The sequence below is a fragment of the Epargyreus clarus genome, unplaced genomic scaffold (assembly GCF_041222505.1).
Source record: "Epargyreus clarus isolate Ecla_fem2 unplaced genomic scaffold, WU_Ecla_fem_2.2 ptg000009l, whole genome shotgun sequence".
NCBI lineage: Eukaryota > Metazoa > Arthropoda > Insecta > Lepidoptera > Hesperiidae > Epargyreus > Epargyreus clarus.
Genome location: NW_027332217.1, coordinates 14612893 through 14636939, shown reverse-complemented (window position 1 = coordinate 14636939; position 24047 = coordinate 14612893). Strand labels below are relative to the sequence as shown.

The following is a 24047-nucleotide window of genomic DNA, read 5'->3' as shown; positions in this document are numbered from 1 at the left end:
TTCGCAATTTTTGAAACATAGTTTGAATCAAAAATAAGTCTAATATCTTGATATTATGTTTATTATAGTCTTAATTCAAGATTACAGTAAGCCCCAGAAACTAGTTTGAGAGCAAACAGCGTTAAGCTAGCTCTCGGCTCCAGGTAGAACTAATATTAACGTGGCCGTTACGCTCTCAATAGATCCGGATAATCACAGATATGTATTGTACTCGGATTATTGTACATGACCTGTTGGATATTAGAGATTAATATAACTATGTAATATCGGAGTAATTTTATATGTACCTATTAGCGATCTGCCGCGGTATCCTCGTTTATGTTTTTGCATGGACGATTTTTATTTTTCTAAAATAAAAGATAGTACTTATAACATCAGCATACTGTCAGTGTCATAGACCCGTCAATCGATTCAACCGTTTCCGATAATAGCCAAAAAAAACGGAATAAACAGATAGACAGACATTTTTTTATAAAACTTTCACAAAATATTCAAATAGGAGGAAGATCGCCAACAAGTTTTAAAAATTATTAATAATCGCGAACCTTTTTTAGTTAGTGTTTTATTAGTTACTGCTTTTTGACATTTAAAATCTTCAAAAATCCCAGTAAGAACCACTAGACTATTTTAGAGTTCACAATGTTAATAATCTACTTTATAAATCTAGTCTCGTCTCATCTTCAAATTCTGTGCAAGATCACAAGTCGTAAAATTTAATAACGAAAGTCATGAAATATCATAAAGATATTTACGTTTACAGAACACAGTGAATACGAAAGTTAGATATTTTAGTTTTTGTGATAAAGTATCGTCACATTTCAGAGTTAATCAACTTGAATAATACGATTCATGTGTATTTTACGTTTTGCGCCTGAGTTATTTGATATTTCTAGATTCTTTAGAATAGATAAGATGTCTAGGCAAAACGTGACGTGATTTTTTATTTTTATTTCATTATCAGACCGAATAAACGCACCAAAAAGACTTAAGTTGATAGATTTTAGCTTTCGTGTTCATAAGTCATACCAATGCTGATATCCTTCATGACTTAAACTTCGACAATTAATAATACCTATATCAAACTATTTATTAATCTGTGCCTATATGTAGAAATAGTCGAAGGTAAAATTATTAAAACAAAACAATTAACAAGTTAATGTTTCTAATCGTGCAGGGATCATATTTTTCTCAATATCGGGTCAAGTGTGTCATAGGATAACGATTTGATACGGTTTTACAATTAAATTCTTCCCGACACATCTACGTGGTAGAACCCTTTGTGGTTCGACTCCGGCGGCACCACCGCCACACCTATTTCTACCTAATAACAGCAGTGTTAAGCGCTGCTGTGTTCCGGTTTGAAGGATGTGGTAAGGGAGACAGACTTTTCCGAGGCATTCCAGCTTAGTCCTCAGGGGTAGCGGCGCATCTGTGGCCGACCTCAGGTAGGAATATCTAATCCTATCTGGGGTTGATTACAAATGTCCATGGGCGGCAGTAGCCACTTACCATCAGGTGGACTGCATGCTCGTCTGCTACTCTTATATTATTAAAAAAAATACGTAAGTACTTGTGCTTACAAGTAATTACGTAGTACGGGTATAAGCTTTTACCCATATCCCAGTGATAGAATAAGACCCGTATTCAATGATAAATCATGAGAGCAATATATTACTGTTAATACACTATCATTATTTTCTTTGCCATATCTTTTATGATATTATAATAATAGGCTGCAAAGGCGCCACATAATATAATTGATTATTATTTACGTGAAAAGTGTGAGTAGTCGAGAGTAATTATATAAAAATATTATTACATAAAGATAGTTATACCTAAATGCTTACACTAAATTACTCTAGTTTATGCGAATAAATTTAACGGTAAAACCGATTATATCCTTGAAAATCTCTATAATTCCTTCATGCGTCGATCCAGCCACGACCTCCGGAAACCACTTCCGGGGCCAATTCAATTAGTTATTAATTTCAGCCTCACAAATACCTTTCCAATATCTATATGGTGTATCGGGACCAATTTAAATTATAATTTAATGAGAGGTGCGGTTAATGACTTATTTATTGGACCTGTTGAGTGGATGGGTTTCAAATAACACGAACCCAGAAGATCTTGCTGATATTTCAAAATTATGTATTGATTACAAATTAATTATCGCTTTTGAAAATTATAAAATTAGCAAATAAGCATGCAACCCGTATATATCACGTCACGGCACGTAATAAGTCACTGTCATTTATAAGCATCTGTAATCAACTTGAGATAATATTGGAGTCCTCTTACTGGTCATAGATGCGTTAGGTATTTCTCCTGACGAGCACGTTGGAAGGCTTCGTATGAACATCATGCCTTTAGGTACTCTTAAAGCAGAACGAAGCAGCGGTACATTGCCGTGATAGAAATACATAGTTGTGGCATTAGTGCTTACAGAATCGAACCACAAATAAAAAAAATAACGCAGAATTGAAACATACGCAAGCGATAGGGGATGAAAACCACTCAAACAAATTGAATGGGCAGTAGGTACTACAGGCAGGTGGGAACGAGTTTTGGGAATCGAGTGAGTGCTCGGACGTTCCAGTTTTACTGTGGTTTGTATACGGTCTTAACAGACAAACGTTTATCATTGGTTATTTGCGATTTGGTGACTTGCTGCGTTTGGTCGCGGTATCGATATCGTGTGTTTTAGCGACTGCGTTAATGCTCCATCATATGTATGTCTGAATGCGACAAACGCTGGAGCATTAATGCAATGAAAAGTATGTACTTTTCCGAGGCATTTTGGCTTAGTCCTCAGGGGTAGCGGCGCATTTGTGGCCGACCTCTGATAGAAATCTAATCTTATCTGGGGTTGATTACAAATGTTCATGGGCGGTAGTAGCCACTTATCATCAAGCGAATTGCAGGGTCGTCGGCTACTCCTATATTATAAGAAAATCAAGTACTGCATCGAATGTCCAAAAATACCGCGCGACCTGAGGTTACACGTGTACAGAATATAGGGCTTGATCGCTGCATCTATTCCTAAACTCTGTTAAATCGTCGATCGATGTGTAAAAGTAGCAAGTCTGGCCTCAAATCTGAATTGTGGAGAACAATTCCAAATTTACAGCGTTTCATGAACAGCTTTAACAGACATGCTACGGTTGTCATCGATGATTCGCGATTTGGCGACTTGTTACGATTGCGCATGGTATCGATAACGTGCGTTTCAGCGACTGCATTAAGCATCGCGTTTGTCGCGATCAGTACCCTTACCAGGAGTTTTTACGTTTCGACAAATATGACTGTTTTGGTATTTGTTTACGTATTGGCCCATACGATTTCTTAGTTCTGACACAATCCGCTAGGGGCGCTGATTGGAATTTGTATGGGCAAATACGTAAACAAATACCAAAACAGTCATATTGGTCGAAACGTAAAAACTCCTGGTAAGGGTACAGGTGCTCCATTTAAGTTCAAAATAACTGCGACCTGCACTCGTGTGCGGAATATAGTGTTTCATCGCATCTATTTCGAAACTCGGTTAAATCATCGGTCGATCTCTAAAAGTAGCAAGTCTGCCCTCAAATCGTTTTGTGGAGAACAATTCCAAATTTTACTGGTCTTCAAAGTGGATCATTGTTAGTGAATGGGTTTATATAAAATGAGTTTCATCGCGAATTCAGATGAGATATTTTTGGGGTAGAAAGTACGGTATGCCACCACAAAAGATATTGTTAGAGAGGGCGGTGGTACGAGTAGTAGTTAAATTCGTCAAAATAACTTAACTAGATCACTTCTGATGATGATTGAACCTTTTGTGGTTCTAGTTCGAAGGCAGAATGGCCATACTTTTTTATGTGTAATAACAGCAGTTTTAAACGCTGCTATGTTTGTCATTAAAGGGTGTGGTAACTTAGTAAGGGGTAAGGGACACATAAATTGCCCGAAACGTTATAACTTAGAACTCGGGTAGCAATGCATCTATGGCGAACGCCAGGTAAGAATCTAATTTTATCTGGGGCTGATTACAAATATTTTTTTCTATGAAAATTACTTTTCTTTACCGTTAAAGATTCTTATAATCCTTACTTCCTTACTTAATATTATAAATCCGAAAGTAACTCTGTCTGTCTGTCTGTCTGGTTGTCTTTTCTTCACGCCTAAACCACTGAACCGATTTTAATGAAATTTTGTATAAAGATAGTCTGAGACCCGAGAAAGGACATAGTATAATTTTTATCCCGGAAACTAGGGATGGCGATCTAAGATCGATTAATCGGAGAATCGATCTTTTGGACTAAAAAAATCGATTATTTTAATCGATATTAGTAAGTATTGAATCGTAAACTATGCATTTGATCAAGTGATGATCTTTAGCAAAGTTGAAGGTACGAATTTACAGTTTTATGTATGTTACTATGTTATATTATTTTCTTTTAAACGCGGGCGAAGCCGCAGGCAAAAACTAGTATTAATATTACACTTACAAAAGATATTAACAGATACAGATTTGTAAGCAATTTAGAAAATTAATGATATTCACGCCTTCAAATTGTCAATTGAAGCAGTATTCTGTATAATTATAATTGAATACACACCTTAAAGTCTTTGATTCCAGCTCATTTGTATCATTATTTAGTTCAATGACTTCGACTATTTAATTCAATTAATTCGAAACAGTTTCAGATAATTAATACTACGAATAATAATTATTCAAAGTACTCTAATTCAAGACCAATATATCTTAAGAGAATATGTTTAACTTTATTTGTATGAAAGGTTAAATAAGGTTGTAGATTGCTATTCACCACTTACAACCAGAAGTTTAATATATATTAATAATATTTTCTATCACAGGCATGTCTTTCTACTACCTTAGTCACATATTAGAAATTATTTATCAGTGCCATGGACGCACACAACGAAGAAAACACAAACAGACCCAGGCTAGTAATTAAATTCATTTGTTGACCGGGAATCAAACCCGGCTCCGTGTGCATGACAGACCGGCATGCTCACGGGCCGGCCACACCTGTCGTCGAATGCTTGTCACTGTTTAAAATTAATTAAGAATCTTGTATTTTAAAATCTAATATTTCGGCTTTGTCCCCAGGAACGATGAGGGTCGTGATGCCGGGCTGCGTGGGGGACCTGCGCAACCACCCCACCCTTCGCACCCTGCTGATCATGCTTACTATGATCGCTTACCTTGTCATGGGTGAGTTATCTGAGCTTCTTGTAATATTTTTGTTCTATGTACTTATGTATAAATATAAAAAAAAAACATAAAGATTGAAACGAAAAAATATAACTAGAAATAAAAGTTAAAAATAATTTATTTTAACACGTGATTTATGTACTTTATTATAACATTATTAATTTATAATAATTAAATCAATTGTGACTTCACACGTTTATAGTATTTTTTTTTTTTTTTTTTAAATTGAATTTTAAATAAAGAATACAGTTATAATATTCTAACAACTACAATAAATTAAAATGTGCATTTTAACTTTTCACTCTAAATAAACGCATTTAACTTAAAAATATCATACAACTGTACTAAAACGAAAATACATAAGGCGTATTTTTTTCTATAGGTGGTAGAATACTTCGTGCCACGTCTATTTCTGTTATATTAGTTCTAAGGCAATGTGGTACAAGCTCTTAAAACGTATATACGAGTATGAGTTTTAATTGGACTTTAAGGATGAAAAGACCGTTTTTATACGAATGCAGTAGTAACAAAAGGCAATCTTATACGCTTGAAGAACTTCGGGTTATTCCTTTTAGAGTTTGACGAATTTTATCGTGCGTTGAAGTAACAGACGAGCATGCAGTTCACCTGATGATAATTGTATTCTGCAGCTCATGAACAATTGGACATCCGTAATCAACCTCAGATAAGATTAGATTCCTACCTGAGGTCGGCCACAGATGCGCCGCTACCCCTGAGGACTAAGCTGGAAAGCCTCGGAAAAGTATGCACACAGATATGGATTCGACAAGATACTAATACGAAGACGATATGATAACAAATGTAATTAGCGGTCATAAATTGGTAGGATTACATTTTATAAGTGTCTATTTTAACTGACAACGTTTGGCGCCCTCTACTACTCGTATATTCGTATAAAAGAAAAGGTAGGTATTATATTCTATGACTTAGTACAAAAGCCTCTTATAAGTTAAGAAGTGTTATTCTATAAGGAGCTTTGTTGTAGAATATTTTTTACTAGAAAACCATATCAAAGTTTATTTCATCTCACGTATCAATGCACAAAGGCAGGGTAACAAAAGGTATCAGAAAACCTCTTACAATGAACTCGGATTCGGAGTCGGACAAAAAGAATGGAATTATTCTTGGAACTAAGCTGGAAGTTCTAAGAACCAATTTGGAATACTTTTCCCGTGCTCCATCTTATTTTCAAATCTCGATGATTTATATTTCTGATGTGACTTTTATTATAAGTAAAATTCTTTTGTGCATACTTCATCGTCGTATTATAAATTTATTTCCGAACTTTTTTCATTTCTCAAGGGGCAATATATAAATTTTCCATTCTCTTTTTATTTAGTAGAAGTGCTAAACGAGCGTGCAGACGATCTGATTAAGTCATTGCCACCCATTTGCCACCCTTAAGCACATGTTTAGCGGAAAAGCTTAGCCACTGCACTTTAACTTTTTTTCAAGATTTTCAACCTAACGTCATAATTCATTTAATGATAGAACTTAATATTAATTAAAAAATGTAAGCAGAATTTTCGTCACGCTTTATAACAACCTTATCTTTTACAGCAATTAATTTAATTTACGATATTTAATCAAATGTCTCGTAATAAGTGTCGCTTTAGTTTCTGAAAATCTTGTAAAAATGAATTTGACTTTACACCCCATTCATAGCTATAAGTATCATAGTAAAAAGACAGCGTATCATATTACAGCAACTTATCATATTACAGTTATATACTGGTTTCCATAAGTATCTTAATCTAAGCATTTCATTCCCAGCTTGATACTTCAGGCGTAAACAGACGAAGTAATATCAAGTAGCTCGCGGAAATCCTCAAGAAGTAATATGCAGTTGCGCGGTTGTAATATTACCTGTGGGAGTATTGGAAATTGTAATATTACCTGTGGGAGTATACAATCGGAATTGCTTTTGTGGCAGCTGCATGCTTTACCCGCTTTAATGTACCGTTGAAAGAAGCTAATCCCGAGCAATCACAAGCAGTAATAAAATTATTTTCTGTGAACATTTTCCCAGGTTTATCTACTTTAGAAAGGACAGTTATAAGCTGATCGGATATAGATAATAATAAATGTTTCATACATAAAAATCTAATAAAAATGAATTTAACCTCATCATTTCACCATAAGTCTCAACTACTTACTACAAGTAAAATGACAGCGTAGAAAACTGAAAAGACGGTATAACTTATCCTATTTACAATTGCATTCGGATTTCCATGAGTACCTTAATATCAGCATTTCATGCTGCATAGCGGTTTCCCTGTTCTTAATATAAGTATTTCATTCCCTGCTTGATACTTCAGACGTAAACATACGAAGTAATATCCAGTAGCTCGCGGAAATCCTCAAGAAGTAATATGCAGTTGCGCGGTTGTAATATTACCTGTGGGAATACGTTTCAATCGGAATTGCTTTTGTGGCAGCTGCATGCTTTGCCCGCTTTTATAAACCGTTGAAAGAAGCTAATCCCGAGCAATCAGAAGCAGTAATAAAATTATTTTCTGTGAAATGTTGCGGATGTTTATGTACTTTGGAAAGGAAAGTTATAAGCTGATTGGTTGGATTTCTATTTTTGGTCGGCGAAGTAGTTTAATAATTAATCAATACGTTTAAACACTTAAAACCTACCTACGTATAAAAGAGGGGTGTAATCTGAGACAGCTGTATTTTCTCGAAGGTCTATGTGTTTTCAAATTATTATTATCTATAGTACAATGGTATTAAATATTAGTATCTAAGAAAAACTGTGAGGAAATCTGAGAACTATTAAGACTTAGGATCAGAGTTGAGACCAACAGTAGAATAGTAACGGATTGGTGATAATAATATACCCTTGTAATAAGTTGAAATAGGTACAAAAAAAATCAATCAACATAATTTTCGCTTACACATCTCAGCTTTCCATAAGCTTCAGATTTAAATTATAAAAACAAATTCTTCTACTAGAAAATCTAGTGCAAATAAACTTTATCCATCATTTATTAATAAGTACACAGAACTTTGATATTACCTATTGTATAGATGTAGATATTGATGTGATCTTTTTATAGCAAGATAAATAACCATCGAGGCGCGCTCTTGACATGACGACCCTCTAGGGAACAAGTTCACCATACGATAAACACGTCTCCATCCGTTAACCTACTTCTAAAATAACTATCTATTTTAGAAATAACTCCAGTATGGTACTAATATGTTGGTATTCTATTCTATTATTTTTTATCTATCCGGTTAAAAATATCACTTTCTACAATCATAGCTTAAAAATAGTAACACACATAAAAACGAGTGCATGTGCAGAATATAATCTAAATTCAACTCGAGCCTTTTTAAGGCACTTCCGTCCTCCACATTTATTTATGTTCAATAACAGATGTGTGAAGAGTGGGTTTAGGGAACATAGTCCTCGCTGGAGTAGCAACGCTTTTATGGCCGACTTCAGATAGGTATCATTATAGTTTTATCTGGGGTTTATTACAGCCACTTACCATCAGGTGGAGTTTACGTTCTTGCTACTTCTTCATTATATAAAAAAAAAACATGGACACTTTGTTTTAAAACTGGTACCGTAACAAGCAATTTATCAACACAATAATAAGAACCACCCTAATTCTATTTTCGAAACAATTCCTAATAGAAATCCCTGAAGTTCCATCATTGATTAATAATATAATTTTATTTTGTTTGCCTACTTTTAAAGCTTCTGATTTCAATACGCCTACACAATTGTGTCGCCTACGCGATTCTGTTCAAATTATTGCTCGAGTAAAAATGTCAGGCGCTTGTTTTCTACAACGCCAGGCGTGTTTTCAATCATTGTAATTAACTTGTTTATGGCTTGTTATCTCTAAAATTAAGGCGTTTATTTGTACGTAAATATCTGTACTTACTTCTTAGTGATCCTTTCGCTTTTACAAAATATTCCTTTTTGTGAAAATGAAGTAACAATGGTTCATTAAGAATGGACATACGATGTAAGTTACAGGGGGTCAAAAATGGCTTCGAGAAAAGAATGGTACGGCCGTGCCGCTTTTTTTTGGCTCGACTTGGCGGAGGCACTGCTGTGCCTCCAGATTTTTTGGTATACATATATTTATATGTATGTACGGTATATATGTAACATATAGATAAAAAATAATCAACTAATCAATTGATCAACAGGTGCCAAAGTTTTTCAAACCATCGAGGGTCCTCTGGAGGAGGAGATTGCCGAGAACATCAACAGGCTGAAGATGACCTTCATCAATGAGCATCCCTGCGTGTCTGGTGAGTTCGAATCTTAAATTTAGTATTTTTTTTTAATTAAGACGCACACGTAACATAATACGTTAATTTTTTGACAATGTTTTTTTAAAAAAATATCTCCTTACTACTTTGATTTCACATTATTTGACTTTGAGAAATTAGTATTAGATTTCGCCTTTATTTTATGCAAGTACAGGGTACTTGTTACTAATTAACGTTATAAAATATTTCCAAAATAAGGGGAAATATTGAAGGGGTACTTAATGTCCTAATTATATTCTGTAGGGAAGTTTTTAATAGAAGTAAAAACTCTTACTTCTTTTTATTCATATTCTATTTTTTATTTACTACACCGGGCTGTTATATTTATACGTATGCATTCTCTGTTGTTTTATTTACTCCTAGACATAAGTGATTTTTTTCATACTTACATTTACTTACTACACTACATTACTACTTACATTACTTAATTACTATGAAGATTTTGCATTAGTTTTCCCGACATATTTTGGTGTCAACTCCGCCAAAACATTCCTCTACTTCGCGTCTCATTATCTCTAGAAACGTGACCGCGGCGAGCGCTCGTGCATACCCAATGTTGTTACAGATGACAGATATATCAAACGGAGCCAAATATTTGGAACAAACACACGTGCCGTTTGATAACTTATTGTCTACACATGTAGGAGCTCTTTGACTTAAATCTTTTATATGTAATTTTACTTTAAATTAGTTTAAATAGATTTGTAGCAGACGAGCATGCAGTCCACCTGATGGTAAGTGGTTACAATTGCCCATGGACATATGCTATCAAGCCCAGATAGGATTAGATATTCCTACCTGAGGTCGACCACAGATGCGCCGCTACCCCTGAGGACTAAGCTGGAACGCGTCGGAAAAGCATGTCTCCCTTACCACACCCTTCAAACCAGAACACAGCAGCGCTTGACACTACTGTTAATAGGCAGAAACAGGTGTGGCCGCGGTGCCGCCGGAGTTAAATCACAAAGGGTCCTACCAGCTTTGATATAACAACAAGCTAGCTTGCAAAACACCTGATGGTAAGTGATCATTGCGTCCCATGCACATCTGTGATCACGCCAAATAAAACTGGGGTTCTACTTAAAATCTAGCACAGAAACTTTGCAACTCGCGAAACTAAGGTAGTTGCCCCATATTTAAATCAAGCGGTATACGAACTACGGGTAATTCAGCAGTGGTTTCTAATTCAGCCGGGAGGCCAAGGTTCAAATCCCAGGTACACTCTTTAAGGAAATTATGTGTTCCAGGAATAAAACAATATTGTTTTAAGGAGGTCGTGGTACGAATCAAAATAATTTTGATGTAATATTGAAATAAACCATTCCGGAACTATGACGGTTTTTAAAAGATGGTGGTAGGCCCCCTGATCACTTACTTTAATAAATGTTAAAAGAGTTCATATACATGAGTGACGTCTACCAATCCACGCTTAGCCGGCGTGGTTGACTATTGACTTATCTCCTCTAACTCTGAGAGGAGACCCGTACCCAAAGATCCGACGGTAATATACAAATGATGAATTACATATTAATCATTTTTGCAATTTTGTCGACCGTTTAAATTATCAATTAACAAATAAAACGGAATATTCAAAACGACTGGTTACTTAATACTTGTTTTCTACTTTTCGACGTCCCAGTTACGCTTTACGTAAACGAATTTAATTATTTAATAAACTATATTTAGGTCGCTTTCCTTTTTCAATACCGGGAATTCTTCATTAACACTAAAGCTGTTATCTGGATTTTGTTTAATTAACTCTTGCTTGTTCTGGTCAATGTTATTAACACGTAATCAGTGCTTCGGAAATCATAATTACTTGCTTACATTTTTTATCTTTGTTTTCGTAACTATGCGGAACTTTCAATTAAGTACAATAAACTTTAAAATACATAGTAGTGATATTCTTTAGTTAAGAGGTTTTACGACCTTTGAAGTCCAAGGATGCAATCTGTGATTTATCAAAAACATTGGTGTTGGTTACAAGTGTTACAACCGAGCATGCAGTCTACATGATGGTAAGTGGCTACTACCGCCCACGAACATCTGTAAACAACCGTGGATAAAATTAGAGACCTACCTGTGGTCGGTCTCAAAAGCATTGCAATGCCTGAAGACTAAGTTGGAACACCTCGGATAAGAATCTCTCGCCAAACCAAAATACAACAGCGCTTAACTGCTATTATTAGGCAGACATAGGAATGGCGGTGGTGCCGCCGGAGTCGAACCACAAAAGGTTACCACCTTCCTTATAATGCTTAATAATGATAATAACTTAGGTCAGATAACTCAGGAAGGATACATGTTTGCTTGCTGCCATTAAATAAAAAATAGTGTACCCACTAGGTTAGTATAATAAGAACCAAGTACTTTGATGTCAACAAACTCTATAGTAACAATACGTTTACTATACTATTGTTTACTCACAGATATATTAAACAATTAACGATAATTGCGGTACTTTCATAATTGTTGTGTCACTGATAATAATTGTGTCTTCATTATTTGTACATTGATCCATTTCTTCGTTATCTATTTAGGTGTCTATAGTTTTTTGAATAAAAAGATTGTCGAACGGCGTATAAGAAGTGTATTACGGAAAGTACGGAAGATAAAGTTGTTTGTAACTTATACAACCTTATACGCTCATGGAGTCCAATATTCAAGTCCCGGGCACATAGGTAAATAGGTATATCTATTATTTTGAAGATATAGCTTTAATACGGTGAAGCACAATATTGTGAGGAAATTTTTACATCTTAGAGTAAAAATGTAAAAATGTCAAAGGTATGTGAAATACACCTCCACTAGGTCAGCCTAAACTCGCTTACTCTAAGAGGGCCACACCAAGGGCCCAGCTCGGCATTCAAAAATAATATGTTGATACAAGAAGGAAAATACTATGGGCAGCTATCCCGAGCCTTCATACCTCATTATAAAATATAAGTAAAAGTATAAATTAAATTATATTATGTCATCAAGAAAGTGATATATACAGGGTGAATCTCCATAAAGTGCACATATTGAAACAGGTAAAATTAAACCGCATTTTGTCGACAAAAAAAATAAAAAAAATAATAAAAAAAATTTTTTTTGGGTTTTACGACCTTTTGAAGTTTTTTTTTGGAATTGTGCACCTAAAGTAAATAAATCGCTATAACTTTTGAACTAAAAGAGTTATCATGTTCAAACAAAAATTACAATGAATGCCAATTATAGGCCGTACTGATCCTTGAAAAAAAAAAAACAAAAACGTTTATCTTCCCAGAAAAAAATAGTCAGATTAGTGTGAAGAAAGCAATTTTTTTAGGTTAAATTTCAGTAATCGTGAATTTCCTCAAAATAATCTAGGCTTTTTATTTTATTTTTATTATTTAATGTAATTCTACGTCGTATTAGCTTTCAAACACTAAAAAAGCATGCCTCTAACTTAAGTATATACTAAAATTTTACCTAAAAAAGTGCTTTTTTGCACTAATCTGACACTTTTTACCTGGGAAGATGATTTTTTTTGTTTTCTTTTTTCATGGATCAGTACGGCCTATCATTGGCAATCATTGTTATTTTTGTTTGAACCTGATAATCCTCTTAGTTTAAAAGTTATAGCGATTTATTTACTTCAGGTGTACAATTCCCAAAAAAAAAAATTCAAAAGGTCGTAAAACCCAAAAAAAAAAATTTTAATTTTTTTTATATTTTTTTTGTCGACAAAATGCGGTTTAATTTTACCTGTTTCAATATGTGCACTTTATGGATATTCACCATGTATAGAGGGATATAATATACAGGGATCTATTTTGAGATAGGCCTCTGATTATAATTCAGATTGCCGTGCAAAACCAATTTAGTTACTTAGATAGATATGGCTAAGCTTCTGCTAATACCTACTAACTCATGTCTTCCTATATTGATTAAATTTATATGTGGACTTCCGGATAACTAAATTACATAATGGAATTGATGTGATAATCCCTTACACGAGGCGTTTAAACTTACGGCTGTTGTTAATATGCGATTTATCCATTTTTTTCTTTTTTTTATAATATTAGAGTAGCAGACGAGCATGCAGTCCACCTGATGGTAAGTGGCTACTGCCGCCCATTGACATCTGAATCAACCCCAGATAGGATTAGATATTCCTACCTGAGGTCGGCCACAGATGCGCCGCTACCCCTGAGGACTAAGCTGGAACGCCTCGGAAAAGTCTGTCTCCCTTACCACATCCTTCTAACCGGAACACAGCAGCGCCTAACACTGCTGTTATCAGGTAGAAATAGGTGTGGCGGTGGTGCCGCCGGAGTCGAACTACAAAGGGTTCTACCACCTTCGAATCTTCTACCAAAGATCGACATTTTAAATTTCATGTAGATGGAAATGGTTTAAATTCGATTTTTGGTAGGCACTGGATAGATTGGTTATTAATAACACACTGAGATTATTAGTATCAAAGTGATCAACCAGGCGTGGTGTGGTCAAATAGGATCTCAATACTATTTGGGGTTGATTACAGCTGTCCATGGGCAGCAGTACCTTACTACTATCAACTGATCAGGCTCATTTACCAATACATATGTATCCTTACTAATCCTTATCCTTACGAATTCCTTATCCTTACTAATCCTTACTTATAATTAATTAATTAATATCCTTATCCTTACTAATATTATAAATCCGAAAGTAACTCTGTCTGTCTGTCTGTCTGTCTGGTTGTCTCTTCTTCAGGCCTAAACCACTGAACCGATTTTAATGAAATTTTATACAAAGATAGTCTGAGACCCGAGAAAGGACATAGGATAGTTTCTATCCCGGAAATCCCACGGGAACTAGCGATGGCGATCTAATATCGATTAATCGGAAAATCGATATTTTGGACCAAAAAATCAATTCAATCCTTACTAATATCGATTAAAATCGATGCATTTGGTCAAGTGATGATCTTTAGCAAAGTTGAAGGTACGTATTTTCAGTTTTATACATGTTAGTATGTTATATTATTTTCTTTTTAACGTGGGCGAAGCCGCGGGCAAAAACTAGTACTTTTATAGAATAAAAGCGACACGGCTATAACGTTTTTTCCTTACGTGACTACCTTTGAAATCCTACCGAAAGCCACGTTCATCCCATACATTTTATTCCTGTTTATATTGTATTTTTTGAAAATGGGAAGACCAAAATTACTGTGTGAATTTTAAAACTCCTCTTGAAATAGAACGTTCACGTGAGGAAAATTTCAAACATTAATTCAGCTAGCAACATTGCGGAGTATATTTAGATTTATTCCCTCAGGACGCAAACCTATGCTCACTATAAAGTAGGTTGGGTGGTGACGGCGGCTCCTCCTGCATACAATATTTACATTAAGGTACACTGGGGTATTGACTGATCTCCATTTAAATACTGATAGGATAAAATTATTTAAACTTAGTTATATATCATGTTTATTTGCAAAGTCTACCAATCCGCACTTGGCCAGCTCATTGGACTATGGCCTAATCCTTCTCATTATGAGAGGAGACCCGTGCCCAGCAGTGGGACAGTAATGGGTTGATGATGATAATGATGAAGTTTTCTACAAAAAGTTTCCAAAGGAGTGCAAAGTCAACCATCCAGAATTCCAGACAATGGCTTTAAGACTTTTTATCTCGAGCAGTGTTATTCATTTAAAGATATTGTTCAAAAATAATGACTTTTGATATGGTCTTTTCAACAAAAAAGATTTGTTGCTTAAATTAACTTAGCAACATTTCTATAAACTTTTGGGTTTTGTAATGGGTTTTTGATTATACTACCACTACCTACTGAGAGTAGTGCAGATTATCAGATATCAAATACTAATCTAGCAATGCTATATCGTACATAGGTATATAGAGAACTCGCTCGTTTCACTCCCACGAGCCATATCACATCGTATTGCATTAAATATTTACATATTTATGACCAGCTAGGCAGCTACACACGCATTTCTCTGATATTGGATAAAACATTATTCAGTTATAAAATTACGTAATGGTAAAATATGAATATGTGTAAAATACTAAAATCATTATCTTCAGAAATGTACATTGGAGCAGTATTGAATTCTGATTCAGGCCTATCCCAGCTGTGAAAAGAAATGTGTGCCTAACAAGGGGATATTTACAGGATAGCAGTCATGGCTGTACAGTTCTAATACGCAGAGGGTTCCGAGTTCGATCTCTGGCCGAGCAGACGAGCAGAAATATTTCTAATGAGCTATTATTAACTTTTTTGTAAATACTGCAATATAAGTATTTACAAAAAAGATACTGGCCGAATTGATAACCACCTCCTTTTTGAAGTCGGTTAAAACCTAATTTTCAAAAAGGAAAATTTTAAAAAAGGAAGCCTCCACAAATAAGAATAAAATGATTATACGTAATAATATGCAAATAACAACACCTCTGAAATGACATTAATTATAATAATAAATAAATTTACAAATTATATTTAGTTACTGTATTATTATTTCGATACTTTAAAACTCATTAGAAGTAAGGGAAAAGGCGAGGGACACTACTGATTGTCCGCCATAATGTACCCAAAGGGGTATATCAATTTACAATTAACCAGAGTACTGGGCTATAACTTTAACCTTTTCTATCTCAAGAGGAAACCCGACTTCCTATTATATCCCGACTATTTCCAACAATATCAGAAATAAGTTTGACAACAATTAAACAAAATATTATGAAAATCTAATTTCACTTACAAGTGACAAAATAAATTAGTGTCAATCCAATATCATAACGAGCTTTGCACTCTTATCTAGAGCCAATCGTAGCTCTGATCCGTCTTAAGTAACGAACCATCAATCCATTATGATAGCGATCATCCAATGATCCGTTGCTCCGTATAACGTCTCTTGCGCCGAGTCTAACTTGTAATCTATACCTCCAACTCAACTCATTATGCCTCAGTAACCGAACGCAGTTGGTGACGAGCGCGCGCTAGTCAATATAACCGGTATTAAACGTTACACTCCTCTAAAATGTATCAAAATGACCGCCAAAGCTAATCAAAAGCCTCAAGTGTATATGCTGCCGAACCATCCGAAGAGGTTCTTCAAGTACAGTTGACCTACAGTGTAACCCGTTTCGGAAATTTCTGAAAACGGACTCTCTTTCGACTAGATAATACGTTTGACCCGAGTTTTGCCTCCCGTTTTAAAATTATGACCATGAATTCAGTGATCGTTTTGAAAGCTTTAATTTTGTGTAATTTCCCATCTATTTGTGAATCCATTTAAATAAATTAAACGCCTAAAAGGTTAATTTGGACTTTTGGACTCTCGCGTGTTCTGACTATTTTAACGTTAAATTTGAAGTTTCAAGAAGATTATGAATATGGATAAGCCGAAGTATAAACGCATCCATTCCTACGGGAGCATGAGTTCAGCCAGGAGCGACGATGACATGACAGTCCACAGCCAGCTGTTCCCGTATCCAAAAAAGATGGTGATACCTCGAGAGACTCTGTATGAAGAAGAGCACCCTCCTTTTCAGCCCCTGTTCGCTACTTCTAGATTTTTTGGGAAAGCGAGGTTCACTTTCCTTCTGGTCATTTATATCGTCTTCTATTTGGCGTACCTGGTGTCTGGTGCCTTGGTATTCTCGGCTCTGGAAGCGCCCCTGGAGAATCAGATCAGGCTCGAAGTTATCCGTGCCAAGCAGGACTTCATGATGAAACATCCGGAAGTTTTGGGTAACTATTTTATTTTACTTTAAAAATCGTTTGTCGAAATTTTATTTTTGTTACTCTTCATCTAGGACTAGACGAAGTACTACGTTTATTTTACTTAAGATGGACCAACATAAAAAGTAAATTTGAAATAATCTAACTACCACTAAGTATCCAGTTGTATCATGTTTGATCGTATTAAGATTCTCACAGGTGTAGGTTTGCTCAAGACGTTTTCTTTACTATTAAATTATGTGTGACTGAACTTAAAAGCTAAAACTTCTGTATCTATTTTGTTAAAAACCATAGCCCTTACTACACCGATACTAATCATTATTCTTCTAATAATAATATTATGAACGAACATACTAATATTCCGACGCGAATAAAACAGCTTAATACAATTACACAATACACAATTACATAATTCGATTGTTAAGGCAGTCCCAGAGGGAATTTCGTATTTTTATCTGCTTGTTAAGTTGTAGGTAAGCTCGTTTCGGAGCATCAAATATTCAAATAGTTGGGTCTGCGGGCATGCGCCACTCGGCGGAACGCCACTCTCAATTATGTCCGGATGGGAAAATACCGAAACTCTTTGTTAAGTACGAAATAGAAATATAAACATATATATAACATTACGTAAATAATTCAGTTAGTTAGTTTAGTTATCTGGGTATTAACAAACAAACAAACAAACGCTTTCTACACTCATAGCCCCACACTAGGATTCCCTGTGTCGTGGGTGCCATGGACACACACATAGACAAATACACAAACACCCAGACCAGAAACAGAAATCTAAATTCACCATTCAGATATCTGTCTGGCCGGGGATCGAACCCGGGAGCCTTTGCGTGTCAGACCGGTATGGTGACCGCTCTGCCACGTGGGTTGTCTGGGTATTAAAATGGACACTATTCTGTTTTAAAAAGGAGATAGATTGCTATGGAATAAGATTCTTGCATAATCTCAAAAAGTAAGAACTTTACCGACTACGAAAAAAGAGGCGCTATTTTGAGATGTATGTTTACTTAATTAGAATTTGGGGCTACATAGGTTTGTAAGTCAGTTTGTTTTTAGGTCAGTTATAGTCTGGTTTTGAAATCGGTTGAACTGATTTTAATGATATTTGTGCAAATTATACATTGTGCTTATGAAGATTTAGGAACGAATCTGTCAATTGATCAATTGTTTTTTGACGTCTAGACTTCTAGCTTTATTAAATACTTCGTGCATAATCATTATTACAATTTAAATTTTAATAATGTTATTATCTAGTGGATAACGAATCTTCGGTATATTTCTCAATCACCGAATATTCAAAGATAAAAACTTAATCCATCATACGCTAGCCGGTGTCGTTAAAATCCGATAAAATATAGACATTACTAGATTTTACGACCATACGTAAATAATGACATTTGAAGAGTATTTTTACGAGTCTTTTGAACTGATGTGAAAAAGATATCAATAATATTTTATTCTGAGAACACCACAGGCATTGCGTTAATGATAATTGCCTAAGGTTTTATTATAATAAATATAATATTATAAAGAGGAAAACTTTGTTTGTTTGGTTGTAAGGAAGAGGCTCAAAAACTACTGGACCGATTTTAAAAATTCTTTCACCATTCGAAAGCTACATTATCCACGAGTAATATAGACTATATTGTATATGAAATATATTTGATAAATAGATTTTGAGGCGGTACAAAGTTTGCCGGGTCAGCTAGTAATAAATAAATCTAATTCTAATAAATATAACTAACTATACTTATATATACTTAATTTTTAAATAAAGAGTAAGTAAGTGGTCACTGCCACCCATCTTTGGTAAATTACGTATGTCCATTTACCCTAAATAAGATTAGAATTCTAATTGAGTAAGGCCATAGTTGTGTTTGTACCGTAGAAAACTCGTTTGGATCGCCTCGGATAAGTATGTTCTTACTCACATTCTTTAAACTAGATCGCAGCTGTTATTAGTCAGCAATTGATGTATCGGACGTGCCGCTGAAGTTTAACAACAAATTATTTTATTTTACCACCTTCAGTTTCCGAGTGAACTCCTAACGCAAGAATTAATCTCGGTTATTAAATCAGTCAAGTCATTTAAAGGTGGTAGAACTACCTTTCAACTGCAGGAATAACCCACCAAAGCTATTCGCCTTACGACAAAGGGATTAGGCTGTTCAGGCTATACTGGGCAGGCTATATAAGCCTTTTGACTTAATCCTCAGGGAATTGTATATGTGAGCACTGTGTGTGTATCTCTGGCTTATAATAGACGTTGCTACCGTTGAAGTTCTCATATGTAGATAATACGACTTATTTAGGATTACTATCCCTTTTCGTGTTTGATATCTATGTATATGTATATAGGTATGTGGGGCATCGCATCAGACTATTTTGGCATATCAATTTTATATCAAAAGCCTATTGTCCCCGTCTACGAACATTATTGGTTTCAGGTGGCATGTCCGAGCGAATCAGTGTACATTCTGATTCAATCAGGAAGCGACCGACACAATGTGTTCGTATGAAAATATGATTTTAGGAGTCTATTTTGTACTTCCTCCATGATACTGATAATGATCCAGTGTTAGCAAATATACTCTTTGATTGCGTGTAACGTAATCTTAATATGATAACCGTTGTAAATAAATTTATTGTGGATACAAACTTAAAGATAGGTTAGGTTAGGTTATACATAAATAAGTATATTTAGTAGATATCTATACTCAAATACACACTTGCACACATGCATGATGTTATGACATATGATTAATAACCTTGTAAAGTTACTGCCGTTAAATATGTCTCCCTTTTAAACCAGCGGTGCTTAACTCTACTCTTATTTGGCAGATGTGACGGTAGTGCCTCCGTAGTCAAACGATCAAAGATTCTACCGCCGTGTTTAGTTTCAGTTATCAACTTATTTTCGTTTATGTGTAACATAATATTGTTACGTTTAAAGGAAAACAAGCTTAAAGTAAATAAATAAAGTCATAATTAACCTGTGAAGTAAATCCCTTATTATTACATACTAAAGATTTGCTACGGAGCGGCTAATTAGTACCAAAATAGGCCATGGCCTAATTGTTATAAATATTAAATAATATCTTTATTTATCTGTTAATCATCACTTGAATTATTTGTTATGATAGTTAGTTACAATGTTATTAATTGTTTTAAGATTTATGAATTTGTTTACTTCATGAGTAATTGTTTTTTTTTTCGTAGTAATAAATAACTGGATTTGTTATTTTCCTTCTATTTACGTATTAATACAATTATTACTAATATAAGAATGAAATGGTAGTTGGTTTACAATTTATTTGTCTGATATCGATGTTAAGTAGGATATGTGTCTCAATAAAATTTGTTCTATGGATGGTAGGCCACGTAAAATGTGGTGAGCTCAATATTTATTTACTACCTTCATTATACAAAGTTACTAATCACATTCACGAAATTAACCAACTACATTGTTTTAGAATTTGTCGTGATTCGCAAGCAGCGGTGCCACCTTTGCAATCATTTTTGCCTAATAGTTATAGCACCTATGGTCCCATGGACGCGCTCCTATGTTCTGAACCCTTACCAGGAATTTTTACGTTTTGACAAATATGACTGTTTTGGTATTTGTTTACGTATTTGCCCATACAAATTCCAATCAGCGCCCCTAGCGGATTGTGTCAGGACTTGGAAATAGGATAGGCCAATACGTAAACAAATACCAAAACAGTCATATTTGTCGAAACGTAAAAACTCCTGGTAAGGGTACTGGTTAAATAGTGCGTTAAGAAGTTTAGGTGCTCATTATATAGGGCGTTCCACTGAAGATAAAGCGTCGTTTACAAAGTCGCTTCAAAAGACTTGATTGAAAGCGTACAGATAAAACTTAATTAATTTGCACAAAGCATATCGGTAACATTAACATATAGAAAGTACGTACACAGAACAAAAGGTGTGAAAATCGGTTTTCTCATCAATCTTATACGCGTGAAAATCAATAAAATGAGACCGTATTGGAATCCAGGTGGCCGCCATCACGAACCCCTGTCAAAACGTTATTATTTGTTCGTGAATCGCGTCACGGGAAAGTAATTGAAAAAGCTTTGAAAGGAAAATAAATATTATGGAATATATCAAGTTTCCTGAATAAGGTTTGGCTTACGAACTGTGGCTGCGAAAAGACCTTTAACGGAAATACATTTATTGCTTAAATCTTTTGAAGGTTTCTCACAACAAGAACCATTACTTGTCGTAATAGGTGACTAATATAAACAAGTACGAGTCGAACTCGTACATGGAGGCTTCCGTACCACCAAATATTAATTATTTTTATTCATTTTATTATTTTCAACAATACTTAGTTATATAATACTTAGTAATAGGGTTCCGTTTTTACCCTTTAGGTACGGAACCCTAATAATAACAAATACGCATCAAGAGATATGCATGAGATGTTATGACTAAATATTTTTTGTCGGGTGCTAGCTAATGTAAACATTTACATAATCTGTGGTTTAAATCGCGATTAAAACAAAAGTAGATTATTGAATTACTAAACTTTTTATGTCTGCTTCGGTAATAAGATATTTTGAATAACTATTTCCTATTCAGTCAGTTGTACAACATCTGATATGTAATGTGAAGTAGTATGAATAAATCAACCATTTTTTTTACTTTTATAATGTCAGAGGAATAAATATCGCTTGTGAATATAAATATACTTACGCCTGCTTGCATAACTTAAAATATGCTATTTATATTTTAAGTGACCTTTTTAATTCAGTCATTATTAACATTTTACATATTAATATTCACGCACAATTCGGTCCATTCGCAAATTAATTGAATGGAAATATACTCGACATTGTACCTATATTTTGTTCATTTTGTCATATGCCATATTGTATAGTGTTGCTATGGAAAATACCTTTAAACGTTCAGTAGGTACATTTGCATAAAGTTCACGCCGGGTTCACAAGCGCTGTATCGCGGACACACCCCCGCACTGTGAAATGACCCCGGTCATCTCATTATTGCACCCATGATATATTCCATAGGAGAAGCGAAAGCGATTTAGACTATGGTTGAATTTTTACCTATATTTGTCTGGCTGTTTGTTTTGGCTAAGGTATAATGATAGAAATATTTGCTTTAAATTCCTGTCTGAAAGTACAGCTGACCACCATACCAGCTGATACCAGCTGAGTCTTGGGCTTCATTCGCCTGAACTTTAGTAAGTGGTCATAATATTCTTCTTAGTCGTTCCTTCATGACCGAAGTTCGTGCCTGCTTTGGAAGTCTTTAATGCAGGTGTGCTGCATATCCAGCCAGTGTGCTCGGTCGTCCACTTTTCTAAAGCACTCCGTAACAGACATCTTGGTGAGGCCTTTGATCTAGTCAGACCACCTAGTTGGTGATCTTCCCCCAGGTCTTTTCCCCGAGAGTAAAATTAATTGCATCGAAATTATCAAAAGAAAAAGTCTTAGATTTGCCAATTTTTAGGGTGATTTCTGAATAAATAGTGTTTAAAAATCTCTAGATTTAACTACTAAATGTGAAAACGATTTGATTAAATAGGAGAATCTTAACTATAATTAGCGTCAATTGGATACAATTAAATTTACAAATGTAAAAGATTACCCTTTCAATGATTCCATACATACTAATTAGTCTCAACTCCTCTCGAACACGTGCCTGATTAAAAAAAGGTTAAATGGTGATAAAAAAAAACAAAATGATGAAGACATTTCCGCTGATCGCTCCTCTTACTATCGTATCGTGGTCAGTCGTGACCTATCGGGCGTATATCGAACGCCAGTAGGTACCGCATCGATTGATGACCTCATTGCATCTGTATAGAATTGAAATTGCTCCTTACATTGATAAAGGTCATTGGCTGACGGAAGCAGTAACTTATACGTAATTAACATTGTAGAAGCTTTGCTTTTGATAAATAGATTACAGGCGGACTTTTGACATTATTTTAAGTGATTCTTTTTTTAAATATCTTGCGTTCTCGTTTTATTTTTTTTAAACCATAGACAAACACACGCGTGAAATAGATCATAATTATTAAATTATTTGGGGATAAAAGGCGCAGGAAGTAGGGCAACAAGAAAGGAAATTGATTCAGTGCCAAATTTAATTACAATCTGTCAAAAATGAACAAATATTTATTGAGATCCTTAATTTTCAAAACAATTGACATTTGTTTCGATATTGTATCATTTAGCTTAGCAGAGTTATTACTAACCAGGATAGCAGGTGCCCTTAATCTCACATTAGTTTATCTCTTAACAAATAATAAACCTTATCAGGGACGACTGGACATGAACGATATCAGATTTGTTGGGTATCTTCCACACACTATATGATACTACGTTGCCAGGTTATAAGATTTAACATAACCTGTAGCTAGTAAATGGTAGATATTTGAGCTTAGCTATAGAAACATGTTTATGGTCAAAGTTGTTTGTTAAATTATATAAATTTATAGTACATTACAATACGAGGACGAAAAATTTTTTTCTGACAAGTGTGAGTTTGCAGGCCGAGCCGCAGGCGAGGACTGCAATCACACGAGTCAGAAAAACATTTTTCGTCCGCGTGTTGTATAAAATTTTATATTACGGGGTCGGAAATGGGGGTTTTGCGCACGCGAAGCGTGCGTAAAACGTCCATTTACGCACGCCGTGATATAAAATATATTGTTAAACGTACAGTCGTCACGTATTTTATGGCTTAACAAGGCTACTCATCTGTGCTACCGATACTGAAATAATAATCA

At 34.9% G+C, this 24047-nt stretch overlaps 1 protein-coding gene across 2 annotated transcripts in view; it reads left to right on the top strand.

Annotated features, from left to right (window-relative positions):
* The window catches only part of LOC140745056 (potassium channel subfamily K member 1), a 76855-nt gene that overhangs the window by 32582 nt on the left and 20226 nt on the right, over positions 1–24047 (top strand). Inside the window, exons 2-3 of one of the 2 annotated variants that reach the window (XM_073076819.1) lie at positions 5117–5221; positions 9419–9523. In XM_073076819.1, the coding sequence (XP_072932920.1) occupies positions 5122–5221; positions 9419–9523 (205 nt within the window). In that variant the 5' untranslated portion in view covers positions 5117–5121. Of the gene's footprint in view, positions 1–5116; positions 5222–9418; positions 9524–16467; positions 17264–24047 lie in introns of those variants that run through there. The other variant, XM_073076817.1, reaches the window with a different exon arrangement.